The sequence below is a fragment of the Primulina huaijiensis genome, chromosome 3, assembly GCF_012295235.1.
Source record: "Primulina huaijiensis isolate GDHJ02 chromosome 3, ASM1229523v2, whole genome shotgun sequence".
Lineage (NCBI taxonomy): Eukaryota > Viridiplantae > Streptophyta > Magnoliopsida > Lamiales > Gesneriaceae > Primulina > Primulina huaijiensis.
Window position 1 is genome coordinate 19,963,764 of NC_133308.1, and position 18,848 is coordinate 19,982,611.

Consider the following 18,848-nt stretch of genomic DNA (forward strand, 5'->3'; position numbering starts at 1 on the left):
ATATGAGGATAAACATATTTGTTAGTTATATCACTCGTCATCGCCTGGATCGTGACTAATGCTTCGAAGTTCGAACCTATTAGAGTTTAATGAGATAAGTTTAACTCCCTCTCTCACAATCTTGAGTAGGTCTATTGTGAGACGGTCTCACGAATCTTTATCTATGAGACGGGTCAACATCATCGATATTCACAATAAAAAGTAGTATTCTTAGCATAAAAAGTAATGTTTTTTCATGGATGACTCAAATAAGAGATCTGTCTCTTAAAATACAACCCGTGAGACCTTCTCACACAAGTTTTTTCCCACAATCTTATACGAGATTTTCATTTGGTGCAGTTGAAGCAAAAAACATTCAAATAATAATCAGATATATGTGTTTTATTTTGAAAAAAAGAACTCTTAATATTATTGAAATAAGATAACGGAAGCTTAAATATGTTGATATATTTGATATTATAATATTATTTTGTTACATAATTTTTAAAAAACATTAGATGAAGGTATAAGAATAATGCGAGTACATAATTTTGGATATATGTTACTGAATTTTGGGAGAGTGTATATAGAATCTACGAAAATTTATGTAGGTATTTTGGTTATTTAGAATATCAAAATAAGATCCCAAAAATTAAATTTGGTGTGATCCAGTTTTTAGCATTATTTTGGCATTTTATAATTTGTTTAAGAAATATTTACCGTACGGTCTGACGAGTCAATTTTGTGAGACGAATCTTTTATTTGGATCACCTATAAAAAATTATTATTTTTTATGTCAAAATATTACTTTTTATTGTAAATAAGAATATGATTGATCTATCTCATGAATAAAAATATATGAGATTGTCTCATAATATTATTTAAAATATGAAATTGAAATGAAAAAGACGTGCTCACAAACTTCAAAGTATTTTTTTTTTCCAGATTCAAGAAAAAGTAAAGATAATAAAATAAATAAATAAATAAATCATTTTCAATCTTTCGATTACAATATTTTATGTACCAAGGGATGTCAGCGAACCCATGGTCGTTGAACAATTTTTTCTTCTTTTAAGTAAATAATCCTGAATCCAATTAATAGTTGACCTTAAATTTTGATTGTGTTCATTATAGTCCATTAAATGTGTTGTTTTTTATGTAAAAAATATTATTTATTATTGTAAATACAAAGATGGTTGACCAATTTCACGGATACGGATCTGTGACACAGTCTCACGAGAAAACTACTACATAGTCATATAAAATATTTTAAGACAATATTTTGATAAATAAAAATTATATATTATAAGTTTCATATATACAAAGCATGCATATTTTTTTCTTTCCATGATTGACAATATCATTGTGATACGAAGTTGTTATTTTGGGAAAATCGCTTTGTTTGTCTAGTTTGTCTAGTAATGTACCTTTTTCCGTTCAATAATTTTTAATTTTTTTGTCATGGAACAATAACTTTTTAATTTCATTTATTTTGGTCAATCTTTCATCGGAATGTTCACATTGTTAAGACAAAAATTATATTTAAGTTTTGATAATCATAAACTAATCTAATCTAACTCAAGTTTATATTAATGCATATTATTAAATTGAACTAAACTAGACTTCAAGTACGATGATCACCTATATGGCTACAAGATAAATTGAATAGACAGATTGAGATGCTCAAATATTTCGATAGTTTTTCATCAATATGATTTGAACAAAGTTGTTTGAACAGGATATATCGACCCGAAGACCAGTTTGTTAACATTATCCGAAGCCAAACAGCCTATCTCTGAATTTATAATAAAGTTGTCAACAATGACAAAAGAGAGAAAATCTGTTGGCTACTCCTTTCACCTAATGTCCAATAAATTTAAATTGGCTGGTACTATATTCGGCAACATGACAAGGACACGTGGCAATATCTGCATAATTGTCAGCTATTCAGAACCTCTGTGAGCACCATATATATTTGTAAACGTTGGAGACCAACACCTATAAATAAGAACGCGACAATATTGAAGACAATTCTCGAAACTACTACTGCTTCAGGAGTGTACTGCCAAACCCGGTCTATTCAAGAGTCAGAGTCTCCAACCTCATCATTTTCCCCACATGAAACCATTCAAACCTAGTGAATCTAATGACTTAAAACATCCCAACTGTGATAGAAAACAATACCTATACAAACACATGAATTTAAAAGAATACTTTTAATAAAATACATATGAGTTAAAAATAATTAGCATATACATTTTCGTAAATCATTTAAAATACTTAACATTATAGAGTATTTCCTCATCATTTATCATAAATCATTTTTGGTGAGTTTGATAATTAAAAGTAACAATCATTTATCCTTTGTTCGACTGATCAATCTATAAACCATGGTACTTGACGGCGGGACATCAGCAACTCTCGTCACTGGGTCGTGGTCTAAAATAAAGTAAGTTCACCGCCTCTTTTTCCGACGGATCCCTCACACATCCTATATGTCACAGTCAAACCACATCTCTCAAATTATTTTTGAATCTTTTCCCTTAGTCTATTTAAAGTAATTTATATTTTTACAAACTAAGCATGCAGCTGGAAAATCTATTACCTCTAGCATATATCGTAAATTTCTTAAATTTAACATCTTCATTCAAATAACCATTTTACATGTGTTATGATTACTCGGGACACTGCCAAGACTTCTGAACTTCCTTGGACGTAAAATAATTATTTTACCCCTACAACATGAACTTACCTTTTTCTAACTTTTTCCTAAATTCTTTGACCCGAGCCTATCCCAAAGCATCATATAAGCTTATTTTTGACCTCTAACAATTTTCTCAAGCATAAACTAGAGCCCCTCGACACATTATCACAATTCGACTTAACCGCTAAACCGTAGTCCCGTTTGTAGCCCGAATTGACTCGAAATTTAATAAATATTTCCCAAACTGGAACCATGACTTACTGGACCATATTAACCCTCATGAGCCACGATCCAGCCCACACAATACCATCCTCCAACCCTCTGAACCCTCTTGCCCTAGACGAAGCCCTTGACTACCTATTTCACGTCGCGGCCCCCTCCCACCGAGCCATCCACGACCAGCCTCTGGCCAACTCGACTCCGACCCCTTAGAAACCCTCATATGACCCCTAGACCACTCACATTGAAACACATGCGCACAGCCAATCATGTGCCCACACGCTTCTCCCCTCCCCCAGCGTGCATGCGCCACGCTTCAATGACGAGCTACTATGTTTCTGCTCTCGTATCCCTCGTCTCCAGCCACCCTAGGGCCCTATAGGACCCTGACTCGAGCCAGCACATGTCCTTGACCAAGGCTTGACAGGCCCTTGCGCGGCGTCCCTCTTAGCGCAACTATGACTGAACCTCAAGTCCCTAACCGAGGCTCGGTCTCTTACTTCCTTCCTGTTTCAGCCCTTTCCTAGCACGTAAAGGACTCCCTTTTAGGACTTCTAGACATCATCTCCCTTCTCTTTAATGACAGCAAGTCCTTATGAATCATAAAACGACTCAAACAAGCATTAAAACTTCAAAGTTTTACAATAAATTACTCACAACGTCCTCTATCTCCTTTTCTCTTCCAAACATAAGATATTCGTCTGAAAATTATCAATTTCAATAAAATAACAAAATTTTGAACATAAATATATAATTACTTTCAAATCACATAAATTATTTATTTAGATAATTTTTATTTAAATTATTTTAGTACATTTAATATTTTTAAACATGTGGTTTACGTCAGCAGATTTCAGACATTACATTATTTTGACCTAAGCTAGATCCGTATATGTTACTCTAACAAATAAGTTATCATAACTACACAGACATATTTGTATTGTTACCATTAACTTTTTCAATCTCCTATTTCATCGTGGAGGAAATTTACAATGTTAACAAGTGAACTTAATTCTGAATTTTGAGAAATTGCTAAATAAAGCTTGTGCGTACTCATTTTGTTTTACATTTTCGTCAATTATTATTGATTACGGTAATTGGAATAATAACTCCCGTCCTGATAATTTATCGATACAAAAATTAGAAAAACCGGATTAAAGTTACATTTCGAAATTAATTCAACTTAACTAACTTGTATAAATTTTAGATGTGTTGATACATTTAATTAAGTTTTTGCTGCTGGAGTAAAAAAATGTGCCTATCAGATTATAGTCACTCTTAATTTCTTATAGTCATTATTTCCGAGTACGTGGCGTATCTATCTTTAGAGTAGGTTTTAAACATAATTTAAATAATTAAATTAAATGGGTACCAAATAAAGGCATTCAAGTCACCTACTACAACAACGTAATTACCAGTTACCACACGGCACCCGAGGATTCCATCTGTTAATGATTACGAAATTGGGTTCAAACTTCAAACACGAATATAGGATTATGATCCGTGTTATAAAATATGATCCTAAAATTCTCTGTTAGAATTATTTTGTTAGCTCACATAATTTAATTAATTATACATGGACAAACTATATAATAAAGGACCCAATAAAATGACCTAATTAATTATGAGTTTCCAAAGTATTAAATAAATTGGTATGGTCCACCTTATGTGTAGAAACCCAGCCCAATTAGATCTTCTATGATGGGTTGAAGACTGCTAACCTTATATAATGTTATGGTCCCCGAGACAAGAGGACATAACGCATAATATATATGTCGCACATATTCTAGATCTCTCTCATTCTCCCATCAAAGGTTAGAATAAGGTGGTCGATTCTCTGTTGCCTTGGAAGATCCATAACTCCGACGTTATATCAATCAATGGATTCTGGTACGTGTTTACTGTTAATTATATTTTTCTGATAATCCGACATGAATTCCTGGCGTGTTGTGATATATGGATTTAATCACACGATTTATAGATTTATTTTATTAAATCTCCAACAAGTGATATCAGAGCCATGTTCATGTTGAATTATGAGAATTTTGTTTATTGATGGATCGAAACAGAGAAAATATGTTTTATTCTCAGATCTGATACGATTTTCTTCCCTATAAATTTTAGATTCAGATATAATTTTTTTTTAAAAAATTTTCTGAATTTGTATATGAATAAATTCATGTTATTTGAATCTAGTATTTTCGAATTTTACATCCAAAATTCAGATTAATTTTCGATTTGAAAAAAACGAAAATCGAAATTCGATTTTTGGATTTTGGGATAGGCTGCCAGATTAAGGGAAAATCGAGCGTTCTCCGGAAAATTTCCGGCGACGAATGCTTAGGTGTTTTATTTGCCACATGAAGGCGCTTCATAAACCTCCATTAATTGCCCGTAAAAGCTTTTGTAATGATCGAATTTGGTTGATATTTCTTCATGAATCGCGAGTTCATTCGCGCTGTGAATCTGGACATATTCCGGTCGATTTCGGGCCTAATGCTGATTGATGACGGTCCACTGGTGGTCGCCGCCTTATGGGTTGTCCTTATCCCGTGTTCGGCGGCGGCCGCGGTGGCTAGCGACTGATTCGCGATTAGGGTTAGGGTTTTTCGAATTCGGGTTTTTTGGTTAATTTTAGGCCTTGTTTGGTTGTCCAATTTTGAACCAAATTTTGAAATCCAGAATTTTAACTTTTTATTAAATTTTGACTTCCGCAATTCTGATTTGTGAAAATTAAATTCGACCTTTTCAAATTTTAATTGCATGAAATAAAATTAATATGGAATTATTTATCATTTTATCGTCTTTATTTATTTTTATAAAATATTTGTGGATGAATAATTATAAGGTGCAAATATTTTATTTCTTGAATTTTTTGGTCTCTATATTTTATTTGACCCAATCAAATTAAATTAAATTTTCTTGTGAAAATTTTAAGTTAAATTGATATCTTGTATCTCAAATTTGGTTAAATTTAAATTTCATGTTAATAAAGTGATTTTGATATATGTAGATATTGTTAAAGTTTAAAAATAAATTGTGTTTCAATTTATGAGAAAAATAGTCGGATAAAAGGAAGACTATTTTTTGGTTGAATTCCAAACACAATAGATGATTTTATAGTGCATCTAGATCTATGCGGAAAATAATCGGCCCAAAAGAATATTATTTTCTGACCATATTTTATATTCAATATATCTTTTTCAAATGTGTTTATATCTTTGCAGAAAATAATCGGCCCAAAAGAAAGTTATTTTTTTGCCAGATTATAAGCACATAATTATGAGGTCTTAAAGCGTGTCAAAACTATGCAGAAATTAATCAGCCCAAAAGAAGATTATTTTCTTGTTAGATTGTAGACACATTATATGATATTAAATTGTGTTAAATTTATACGAAAATGATCGGCCCAAAAGAAGGTCATTTTATGGCCAAATTTTAGCACAATATGTGGTACTAAATATGTGATAATTTCGTATTTATCCATGCAATTGTCGGTCCAAAGAAAGGCATATTGTTGATCGGATTTATTATCAATATTGAATAACCATGATATTTGAGGGTACCGCTTACAAATTGTTATTTTTGTTCAAAGACTAAATATTAATGTTGTGCTAGATATTTTTTTATGGGCCCACCACCAGCATGCTTATATTTTGTGATTCATTTGATTTAAATATAAGCATAGACTATATATTATTGTGAGTTTTTTTTTGTTCTATTTTGTTATAGCATCTTCTATATCTGCCAATCTGAACAACATTCCAGTACTTAATGGCTCAAACTTCAAGAAATGGAAAGAGCATGTTATGATAGTGCTCGGCTGCATGGATTTGTACTATGTGCTAAGGGAAGATCGCCCCACACTTTTGACCAGTTCAGGAACTGCTGATCAAAAGGGTTCTTTGGAGAAGTGGGAGCGATCAAATCACATGAGTCTAATGATTATGAAACATTCCATTCCAGATACTATAAGGGATGCAATTCCTGAAGAAAATGATGCCGAAAAGTTCTTTACTCAAGTAGCAGATCGTTTCGCTGCAAATAAGAAGGTCGAGACAAGTACTATTCTGACTAAATTTGTCTCAATGCAGTACAAAAAGAAAGGGAACGTAAAGGAGTACATAATGAAAATGTCAAATCTTGTGACTCGACTAAAAGCATTCAAGTTGGAATTGTTGGAAGACATAGTCGTGCATTTAGTCTTGATCTCTCTGCCTGCGCAATTTAATAAATTCAAAATAAGTTATATTACACAGAAGCAAAAATGGAATTTGAATGAGCTTATTGTGCAGTGCGTTCAGGAGAAGGAGAGATTGAAACAATATATGATTGAAAGTGCTCACTTAGCATCTAACTATCAAGGTAATTGCATCATTAAAAAAAGGAAATGGAGCAATAATGAAGGAAACTCTGGGACTTCACAGCATATGGAGCATCAGAAACAAGATAAAGTGATCACTTGTTTCTTTTGCAAAAGGACTGATGGACATGTGAAGAAGGATTGTCCCAAATATGCCAATTGGCGTGCAAAGAAAGGGTTGCCTAAGGAGCCGCTTGATGGTGAAAGATACATCTTATGGAAAATAAAAATAAAACAGTTGATGTTTTTCTAAAGCTTTATTTAGGAACTGTTTTTTTTCGCCTGGTATTTGAATTTGAAAAAACGATATTTGATTTTAGTTTCATGTTTGGAAAAAATCAAGTTTTTCCTTTATCCATGTGGTAATGAAACTTTTCAATTTTTCAAAATTCAAATATGTTTGGTATGAGTTCCTTGATTGATAAGCTTGATAAATTGAACATCAATATTTTAAATGACATTGACATTATGCATGCATGAAATTTTGAAATTAAATGCAAATTAATTTCGTATGTTGACTTTAGTGGGAGTGAGTAAATTGAAAAGTCAACATTGAGAAGAATATATTGATGTTTATGTCCACATATATGGTGGTATAAATTTTATCATGTGGTAATCTCATTCGGATTTATAGATAACATTGTTTAGATATTGTGAACATCATTGGAATGTTTAGCATATATTTAAGAAACCCGACATTGGATTATTAATCGGGTTATGCGGTACATAAAGTGAACTAGGGGTTTTGTGCTTGCAATCAAAAATCTGACATTTGGAAATAGTTGGATCTTTGGACTCCGAATAAAGTTGCGGAATTTTATCACCGGTAATGATAATTAGTCTAAGAAACCATTGATGATCAATTGTGATAATAAAGTCGTTGTATTATATTTAAAGAGCAACTGAAACTTATCAAAGTCAAAATATATTGACATGAAGTTTCTAGTTGGAAGTAAATAATTCAGAGTGGTTGTGTGTCAATTAAGCATGTTATTGCAAACTCTATAATTGCGGATGCGTTTATCATGGGTTGGCCACCCAAGATTTTTGGGCATGTGACACACATTGGTGTTGTCCATATAGATAATATGCATGTACAATGGGAGTTTGTATTCGGTTTGAGCATTGACTCATTGGACATGATTTAAGTTTCTGTACAGACTAAGGTTTATTTAAATTACTCTGAAATAAAATGATGACTTTCATTGCAGTTTAGCATTTGGTTGAAAGTCTATTATTGGACTCTTTGAGTCATTAGGAGGACTAGTTAGAAATACATGTTTTATTCTTGGATCACATTTATGTATTTTCATGCTACACATCCATACTTGATCTATGTTATTGATTATGCTAATATTGTGATCATTGATGTATCTAGTGATTTTAAATGTAGCGATGACTGTTTGGTTCAATATCGGTATAATTGATAGAGCAGATTTTTAAGGAATATTTTGGTTTAGATAGCAAGAGCTCAATCCAGTTTTTGCATGTACAATATCCGGATAACTTATGTGGCCCAAGTGGGAGATTGTTGGAATTATTTTGTGAGCTCACATAATTTAATTAATTGTACATGGACAAGCTATCTAATAAAAGACTCAATAAAGTCATCTAATTAATTATGTGTTTCCAAAGTATTAAATAAATTGGTATGGTCCACCTTATGTGTAGAAACTCAGTCCAATTAAGTCTTCTATGATGAGTTGAAGACTGTTAAGGTTATATAAGGTTATGGTCCCCAAAGCATAGATGACATAACACAAAATATATATGGCACACATATTCTAGATCCTCTCTCCTTCTCCCATCAAAGGCAAGAATAAGGTGGTCGATTATCTGTTGCCTTGGAAGATCCATAATTCCGACGCTGTATCAATCAATGGATTCTGGTACGTGTTTACTGTTAATTATATTTTTCTGATAATCCGACATGAATTCCTGGCGTGTTATGATATATAGATTTAATCATATGAATTATAGATTTATTTTATTAAATCTCCAACAGTCTCACACAAATTTTTGTGTGTATATATATATATATACTAGGTATTGGAACCTCAATATTTGAGGTGTTTACCCAGATTTGTTGTGCAGTAAATGAAGTTTTCTTTTTGTTGCGTATTGGCTGACATAGTGTAAATAAAAAGAAAATGTAGGTCGGATAAAATATGGCGACAGAATATGAATAAAGTGTAGATATTATAACAATATGATAATTTGTACATATACTATGGAATTTTTGTGAGTAGCACGTACTTAGAAAGCATAAAAAGTTTAGTTAATTTCCTAGTATTCTGCGCTGATTTCATTCTTGGTCTCTAGCTGTTGAGTTGTACCTGAAAAAAACAAACCCGATAATAAAGTTAGTTAATTTCTAGCATTTTGGTTGAGATTCATTTATAAAAAGTTAAATAAATGCGAACGAAGTTGTTTAGAAACTCTAAGCATATCATGTTGAAGAACTGAGAATGAAACAATTTGGGAGAACAAATCATTTAGCTTTTTAAAATTTTTAATATCGTTGTAAACATAACTATTTGAACGTATTCGCGTTTAAACATTAATATATTGTGAAAACGTATATTATTTATTTATTTTTTGTTGAATATATCTATGAATCAAAGATTATAAATAGTAGGATGTGATCAAAACTCAGAACGAGCTAGATATATCAGACATTAGGTAAATGTGAGTAATATTGTAAGATATTTACATACTTAAATGGTTGACAATAGATATATTAGAGGACAAATATAACATATAAATGACATGAATAAAAGCTATTTGTGCATTATAACAAAATAACTTAAAATGATGCAAAGAGTGAGATAAAAACAAGTACTATAAATGAAGATTTCGGTGAATATTATTCAGAGTTGTTAGTAGCCCGATATTAAATTTTTTGCAAATGAAAGATTTTTAGTACATAAGATAAATGTTTAACTATTTGCTCAATGTACATACTGAGGTTGACGGATAATGTTGAGATTAAGCTCTGTTTCGATATCGGCTGCATAGTCTATCAGAAGAGAGAGCTTTGAATCCATATTAAGTACTCTTCGGAAGATGATGGCCCATACTGGGTTCGAGAAAAGCCTTTTCATTAGTTCCTCGACTTCTTTTTCAAATAGAAAATTGTAGTAACATTGGCTGCAGTCGATACATTCACAGTAGCGGTTGTTTTCCATTAGAGTTGGATTTAAAAAAGTAAGTTTAAACTTTGAGGAGAAAGTATTGGGATTTTTAGATATTTAGACGTAAGGTAAAAGAAGGCAAATGAAAGTTATATAAATTGTATGAGTTAGGGTGAGTCATCGATAAACCATGACACATAGGGTGCTTATTTTTGGCCACCTCATTAAAAACAGATTAACTCTGTTTAACTATTGACAAGTGTAAGAAACTAAGTTAGTTGTGCTTGTTGTGGTGTCGAAGGTCTGTTTTTTTTGTAATTGTAAAGATGTTTTGTTTTTTGAATTATTTTAATTGACTAAATATTGCAGTTATTATTTTGTTTGGTTTACAAAAATACTACAATAATATTTAATTGTAAGTTGAGAGTAAAATAGTGATGCTATATATACAAGGTTGGAAAGTTTTGGCTATGATGCAGCACAACATGGTATCATTTAATGTAATTCAAATAATTTTTAGGTGTTTAAGGGATTTTATAGTCGATTGTATCATTTTGGAAATGTATCTGTGTATATGTTTTTTAACGATTTGGATGGGGAAAAATTGTCTTTTTTTTTTCGGAGATTTTAAAAAAACACCACAATACAAATGTTAGGCAAAAAATAAAGCAAATTTTTGGAGATCACCAAAAAAAACATAGGTACTAATATACATGCTAGACTTTAACACCTATAACAGTGTTTCAGTCTTGTTTAACATGTTTTAAGCTTCCACTCAACACTTTCTCTTTGGAATCTATTCTTCTCTTACCTGTTATGCTGGCATGCTGTGTTTTAAGATCTGTTTCAAAGTGTTCTTCTTGCATTGCAGAGCTGCTTTCTTGGGATTCAGATAAAGCTACGTTCTCCTGTAACAAACCCTCACCTTTGAAAGTAGAACCTTTATCTTCATAGCTGTGCGATGCTGATGCTGATGATGATTCTGAAGCCGGTAGACATGCGATGACTGTGTTTCGAACGAAACTTTTTCCTCTTGCTTTGTTCCACGACGTTCTTAGTTGGAAAAGGAATTGTGTCTCCTGTAACTTTTGATTAAAAACGTTGGGGCAAAATGGCATTTCCTGTGGTCGATAAAATAAATGTTATTGAGCAAGTATGAGAAGTTTTGTAGTGGCAAGAATTAATTGTCTAAAAAATATACCTTTTCTTCAGCCTCAATTACATCTTCTCCTGACATACATAGCAATATGCTTGCTTCCTTGTGCTCCACATAAACATGCAAATTCCCAGTACCATCGAACAATTCTGCCTGGAATCGTAACCTGTACGTATATAATAAGTAAGATGGCATGTTTTTAATGGGTGTAGGACTTCAGAATGTATTAGCTACTTACAAGGGTTTTGGACTTGGGAAATTTTGGTTGCAGTAGAAACATGTAAACTCATACTTGTATGCACCGCCACAAGCTTTAGAGCAATTTGGGCAAGCCATAAAGTATACACAATTCTCTGAGTTTTTTTATTGTTATCCTAGCTTTGATCCAAAATGATTTTACCTGAGAACCAAAGTGTGGATATGTCCGAATTACTTACTGGCCTCAAAGCTAGATAAATCAATAGGTAAATAAATACTTACAGCGTCATTCAGGCTTAGGATCTGACTGATTTTGCGGATTTGGGAGTCAAATGGTTGGTCTATTTCTTGGTTGGCTTTATCATACAATTTCTGGGAGACAACACTTTCAATATATTCTTTATTGCTTTGCAACCTATAAAAAATGGCTTTATGTTAGTTATTTATTTCTGAGTAATATGGAAGAACATAAATATAAGAAAGAAATATGAGGGAAAAGGCAAAAACAGAAATTTGAGGGAAACACAAGCAAAGACAACAAGACACATGTTCATTCAGCAGACCTTTCTGTTCAGGATTTGCTTCTTATAAACTGATGTACCTTAATGCAATGTTTTGTTGATATCTTGCTGTATTATGGTGCAAAGATAATATAACCATTTTGTGAGTGTATCCACAATACGTCGCAAGGAAACTAAAGTGTAAAATGCATTTCATATAGCAAAAACATCACAATTAAATGAAGATAAATCTGAACGTACGAAATAACATGGTCGTTAATGAGGTTAGCAATTACCATTGTTTTAGTAGTTCAGCTTGTTGTATTGGAGGATCAAATAAGATTGTGCTGTTTGGTACTGTTCCGATTGATAATCCTACAACGATATTATATTTAAATGAGCTAAAGTAAATGTAATTAGGTACAAAAGTGTAAAATATAGGGCACAATATGTACAGTTCTGGAAAAAGCATTCTTCCTTTTTACATAGTGAAATCAAATAGATTTGATCGTACCGTAAAATGTGTTGACAGAAAGTCGCATCCCTAAAATCACAGGAAGAGTGTGAACATTTTGAGTCAAAAAAAGTGCTTCAGTTTGGAGGAACTCTTCCCATAAGGTGAGAATTAAGGGTCTACGCCTATCAAGTAGAGAAAACAAATATTTTTTTTTTAGATAATCAGTAAAAAAATGAAATAGAGCAGTAAATATTTTTTTTTTAAAAAAAAACAATTTCTGAAGAAACAAGTAATATTCATTTTTTCTGATCAAAGTAACTTACTCTTCATTTACGATTACAAATTCTTGTAAATTTCTTTTTGTCCTTTCAACGAACCGTGGAGGGAAAACATGAATTACGCTGCATAATAAGTCTGGAACGGTGAACCACATGAATAAATTTAAATATAATGTATTTGAATGATGAAGAAGAAAATCGGAAGAAGAACTTAGCTGATTTGTTTACTTGACACATCTGCCAACTCAGGACATTGTGCAAATGTCGTTAATTGGTAAGCATGGTCAATAGGCAGCTGTTCCTCTTCATCTGCAAGCCTTATGTATGTACTCCTACCAAGCAACATTTGATATTTCGCAGATGCAAAAACTGGTGCGTTGCTGGTTATTTCTTTAACTTTAGCATTCCCGATGTAGTAGGTTTTGTATAATTGAAGTAATTTGTCCAGCTGCTCAACATCCTGGTCATATATAATTCCTTGCATGGTTCCATTCTATAGAAACAAATAGATAACATTTAAAACAGAGCTAATGTAATTTTTTGTCCAAGGATTAAAATGTAGTTTACCTCTTTGTCAATGAAAACAAGTTTTTGTTGCCTTCCCCATTTTAAGAAACGAATTGGGGTTTTTTCAGAAACAAATACTCTAACAAACCAGTTGCGTATATCTGGCTTCAGATTTGCCAAAGTTGTACATTTTTCTTCTAGTGGCCTGAATGTAAAAAAATAAGAGAAGTTAATGTTGATGAATAATTCATATACAGGAACACATAATTTGTCTGAAAAAATTTCTAATTTTGAATTATGCAGACTGTAACATACTTTTTTTCGTAGAGCTAACAATGTCATTAAAATAGACTAAAAGCATACACATGGATGTTTAATAAATTTTTGTGCGCAATGCTTTTGTTAATAAAAAGATAAGAAAGATAAAAACTAACCTGCGTCAATAAGTATGTGCAACATCCAAAACTTCACGGTATACCACATTTTTAGTGCATTTAACGCTTTGAACTAATGGTGTTGGTGGTCTAATAAGTACCTTCACTTGATCCATATTTTTAGCTCTTGATAATGCAACATATAGTTGTCCATGTGAACAAACCGGTTCTTTTAGATAAATACCAACAAAATCTAAAGTTTGACCTTGTGCTTTGTTAATAGTCATTGCGTAACATAAACGTACTGGAAATTGTTTTCTTTTAAACGGAATAGATGAAAAATCATCATGCGGAGATTCTAACGTTATTCGAGGAATGAAGGCGGGTTTGCCTGCATGTGCGCCTACTGAAATTTCTGCATAGATAACATTTTTACTAAAACCTTTGCAAAGTAAACGTGTGCCATTGCAAAGCCCTTCAGTTGGGTTAATATTTCGTAACAGCATGATTGGTGAATTTATTTTAACAGTTAATTTGTGTGGAGGAAGTCCTTGAGGAGTTAAACAGTGGAATAAATCTTCCTGATCTGGTATTACACAACTGCTTGTGTTCTCATCGCAGCTATAGTAAGTAGTTTCTTCGCCAGGAAATTTATTTATAAGAACATCATTGATTTCGTGAACAAAGTCATTTCTTGTTGTAAGTATTGCGCGTTTTACAAATAAAGAGGTATCTAAATTAGAATCAGTAATGTTTGGAAACACCATTTTTATTAACGTATTCAAAGACGTAATGTCATCTATGAATGGGATGTTTATGTGAGATGGGATTTGGATTTCATTGTCTTTGTTAGTAGCTTCAATCCCATTACCAATTTTCAGCAACCAAGATGAGAAGTTAGAATCAAATAATGCACGCATATTTATTTGGAGTTTTATTTTAGTTAGTTGAATCCATAACGGTGACATAACAATAGAAGCATCTATAATATCATCCTTTGTGCTTTTTAGAATAACGGGCAATGTTTGACGAAAATCACCACCAAACACAACAAGTTTGCCGCCAAATAATAGTTTCGAATCCATAATGTCTTGTAACATTTCATTGAATTTTTCAATAATACTACGCCTAGCCATCGTAGCTTCATCCCAAATAATGATTTTTGCTAGTTTTATTAAATGTGCTAATGCACTTTGTTTACTAATACTACAGGATTTGATATTGTTGTCCTCTAAAGGAATTTTAAATCTTGAATGAGAAGTTCGACCTCCTGGAAGCAAAGATGCTGCAACCCCTGAAGTTGCTGTAGCAATTGCTATGTCACCAGCGGAGCGAATTGTAGCAAGAAGAGCTTTATATAGGAAAGTTTTTCCTGTACCTCCAGGGCCATCAATGAAGAAAGCATTTGGTAGACTATTAAGCACATGGTGTAAGATTTGATCGTAAGCATTTTTTTGTTCTAAATTTAATTGATCAACAGCTAATAGGTCCTCCACAGGAACAGTAATGTCGCGTTCAGATTGTAATTCTTTTGCTAAGCTATCATCAAAACTTTGGCCTACATCTTTGTCTATATGGAAAAAGTCATCCAATTTTTTCCCCATGGAGTAAAGATAATTGTCAACTATGTCTAGAACTTTGTGACTAATTACAGTGGGAGTAAGAGCTTTGTTTTGAGCAAAATCTTCTGAAAGAAAATGCTGGTATTTTAACCATAATTGAATAGGATTTTTTGGGTAGCAAAAAACAAGAACAGTAGCAAACAATTGTCGCAAAGCATGGGGCATTAAATAAGCAGCAGCCTCTTCGATACACATATCAGCAGTGTTGTCATTTTCTATCAGGCCTAACATTTGTGCGGCTTCTCTGAATGTTGTGAAGATTACCTCATTGACTGTTCTTAAATCTTTAAAAGAAACTGGTTTTCTGACATGCATTAATAACAATTTTAAATAAAAATTTTCATTGTTAGATGGACGACAACTAAAAATTCGGCCTATGACCTCCTGCTTTTTACGAGGTTTCCACTCTTTGGAATCATTGTGCCAAGTAAAATATTCAGGGAATTCGACATATAAGCAATTTAGCTGTTGAGCGTAATTATTATATTTGTTCATGTGGAAAAATTGTGTTAACATAGTCTTTTTAATCGTTGGATTGTTAGCAATGCTAAACAATGATTGGTTAGCCGCAAATGTTACAACTTGTTCATTTTCTAAATGAATTGGTAAACATATAACAGATGGATGTACATGGTTAAGATCAAAGCTGAAAATTCGCCACGCAGATTCAGGAGGTGAAATCCATCTAGCAGATTGAAAATTCTTAGCCTCATCAACAATGTGTTCTTGTTCATTTTCATGTAATCTATATAAAATTTTGTCATGTCCTTTGTATATATACTTGTAGATATATTTTATAGCTTGGATTGTTGAACATATTTCAACATTAATGTGGCAATTAAATTTAGCAAGCAAATATGGATTGTAAGGAACAACCCAACGGCTATCAAGTGACGCACCCCTTATAGTAATAACTTTTTTGTCATTTCGGCGACGATATATCGGGTATGAATTCGTTCCATATCTAGTGTTTTCTGAGAATTCTTTAGGGTAACCATATTTGCAACAGCCTTTTTTCATACAAGGACATGCTGGATTAAGCAAACCACAGGGACCATGGATCATATGTTTCACCACTAATGAGAACAAATATGGATTAGAGTGTGGATCAGGCAACTCTGCACAAACAATTCTATCAAACGCCTCAGGATGAAACATTTTTGCAGCCTGATTTAAAATGAGCAGAAAATGGGCATGAGGTAAACCTCTTTTTTGAAATTCTATTACGCTTGTATACGCAATAACATGGCCAAAAATATCTTTTTTAAATAGCTCATCTGTCAAAACTCGAAGTTTTGCATGAAAAATCTTGGAGATTAAATCTGGCCTATTCTGAATTTCATCAGATGGAAGGCAAAGAGCTTTTATTTCAGGCCAATTTGGATTTGAAGTTATTGTTAAAAAAATGTCAGGTTTACCAAAGNTTGCATGAAAAATCCTGGATATTAAATCAGGCCTATTCTGAATTTCATCAGATGGAAGGCAAAGAGCTTTTATTTCAGGCCAATTTGGATTTGAAGTCATTGTTAAAAAAATATCAGGTTTACAAAAGCGTTGAACTAAAGCAATAGCATCCATATATCTTTTACGCATATCTCTAGGGCCTCCAATGAATGACGCGGGTAATATTACACGTTTTCCAATGTCGGAGCCTATTTCACATCCTTGCGCAATACTATCCAATAACACATTGTAGGCCTCATTGCGTAAGCGATTTTGCATGTTCGAAGTTCTAAAAAATTCTAACCTTGAGGTTTCTATTTTAATATACATGTCAACTATGTACTGTTGTAAAAGCCTACCAATATGCAGTATAAAAGACATATCATTATTTCTTATTTGCAACTTGTAACAATAATATTCACGGCATGACACCTTTGAACGTTGGGTCCTGTGTTTTTTTGAGGCTACAAAAAAAAAGGATTGCTAAGGACAAAATGCCATAACAAATGTATAATGGATCTTAAATTTTATACGAAAAGTACCTTGTTCTTCAGTGTCTATAAAAAATTCTGTGCTGGTTGCGTTTTCTATGCAATTGGTGGTTTGACCACTACAAGTTGGCCTAGGATGTATTTTCATTTGTGTTTGGTCTAATCTTTTAATGCCTCGATGCCAACCAGATTCTCCGTTCGGGAATATGAGAGGGTATTGCAAAGGATCATAACAACCAAAGTATTGTTTAATTATTTGAGGACAACTGCTTTTTGGATACACTTGTATATGTTGACCTATATATTGATTGTCCTCGTTAGATTCTAGCCATATTCCAGCAACTTGAGGCACAGTGGGCCGATTAAAAACTCGTTGATCAGTAGCAGGGTCAGCCAACAGAGCAATCTTATATTCGTTCAAATTTTCAATACAATTCAAACTGCGGAAAAATTTTCCGTATGGATTTTTTGTTAAAATTTGAATTAATTTTTCTGTAAGGCTTTCCTTAAATTTTGAATTAATAGACACCCGATTAGACGTTTCGTGATCAGTATCGAAGAAATACAGCTGTAGGTTTTTTGGATTTTTGTTGTCTGGCGGTATTAATTGGTCTATAAAATGATAAAGCTGGCCTTGTACACGAAATGTATAAATTCCAGCATTTCTTCTAGCTAAATTTTCGTCGGAATGTACTCCCATTGACGTGAAAGCAAACATGTTATTGTAACTACGAACGCATGTATTAAACTCTTTTGCATCGTCGTCATTACCAATATACAATTGAATCAAATCAGAAGGCATTTCTGAACATAAAAGATTTATTTCTCCCGATGAACAACAAAATGTTGGTGGTTCGCCATATATGCGCCGAGCACCACAATATTTACAATCCGGCACATTAGGTAGCACATCGGGAGTACTTGCTATACACAATAATAGGTCAGCATTAGAATTTTCTTCGTCCAGCCCATGCAAACCATGTGACTTATTTTGTTTGCGTCGATGCATATTTTTTTCTAGCTTACGATCGTTTAGACAAGCATATTTTCGTTTATGAGAGTTCTTAGTCATGTTTATATCTACTGAGTTTTCTTTTTCCTGTCGCAGCATCATGGCTAATTTATAGTATCAAGCAAGTAAAAAATAACTAAACTTAAGATTATTAGTATACCAATATAAGAAACTGTGAGATTTAGCTAGCTATAACAAGAGGGGAAAAAAACCAAAGTGAAATATAGCATATGATTTGGCACCAGAAAAGCTAATAATCAAAAGCTGTGTATACTAATAAACATAAACATGAAAACCAACATATATAGCAAAAGGGCACGAGTGCTGAAATATGAACTAATAACTTCGTAATAAATTATCAAACCTGTACGTAGTGTGAGTGGAAGAAATAGCCATAGGTTTTATTTGTTG

General features: G+C 32.7%; 1 protein-coding gene and 1 long non-coding RNA gene across 4 annotated transcripts; both read right to left on the reverse strand.

The window, feature by feature from the left end:
* Positions 1 to 9,438: 9,438 nt before the first annotated feature.
* LOC140972401 (uncharacterized) lies at positions 9,439 to 10,532 on the reverse strand. Its single transcript, XR_012174504.1, has 2 exons — positions 10,230 to 10,532; positions 9,439 to 9,601 (listed from the first exon to the last, which is right to left on the reverse strand). It is a non-coding gene; the product is annotated as an uncharacterized lncRNA (long non-coding RNA).
* A 531-nt stretch (positions 10,533 to 11,063) lies between these two features.
* On the reverse strand, positions 11,064 to 18,848 carry LOC140973612 (uncharacterized). 3 transcript variants are annotated; one of them, XM_073436559.1, is made up of 9 exons: positions 18,802 to 18,848; positions 13,556 to 13,700; positions 13,034 to 13,481; positions 12,768 to 12,892; positions 12,550 to 12,628; positions 12,036 to 12,168; positions 11,794 to 11,955; positions 11,601 to 11,721; positions 11,064 to 11,520 (listed from the first exon to the last, which is right to left on the reverse strand). In XM_073436559.1, exons 7-9 carry the CDS (start codon positions 11,889 to 11,891, stop codon positions 11,143 to 11,145), a joined length of 597 nt encoding a protein of 198 aa, XP_073292660.1. In that variant the 5' UTR covers positions 11,892 to 11,955; positions 12,036 to 12,168; positions 12,550 to 12,628; positions 12,768 to 12,892; positions 13,034 to 13,481; positions 13,556 to 13,700; positions 18,802 to 18,848; the 3' UTR covers positions 11,064 to 11,142. The 3 variants fall into 3 exon arrangements, 2 of the variants coding, with proteins under 2 accessions (XP_073292660.1, XP_073292661.1); XM_073436560.1 differs by lacking the exon at positions 12,768 to 12,892; XR_012174664.1 differs by lacking the exons at positions 11,794 to 11,955; positions 12,036 to 12,168; positions 12,550 to 12,628 and having other exon boundaries at positions 18,802 to 18,842.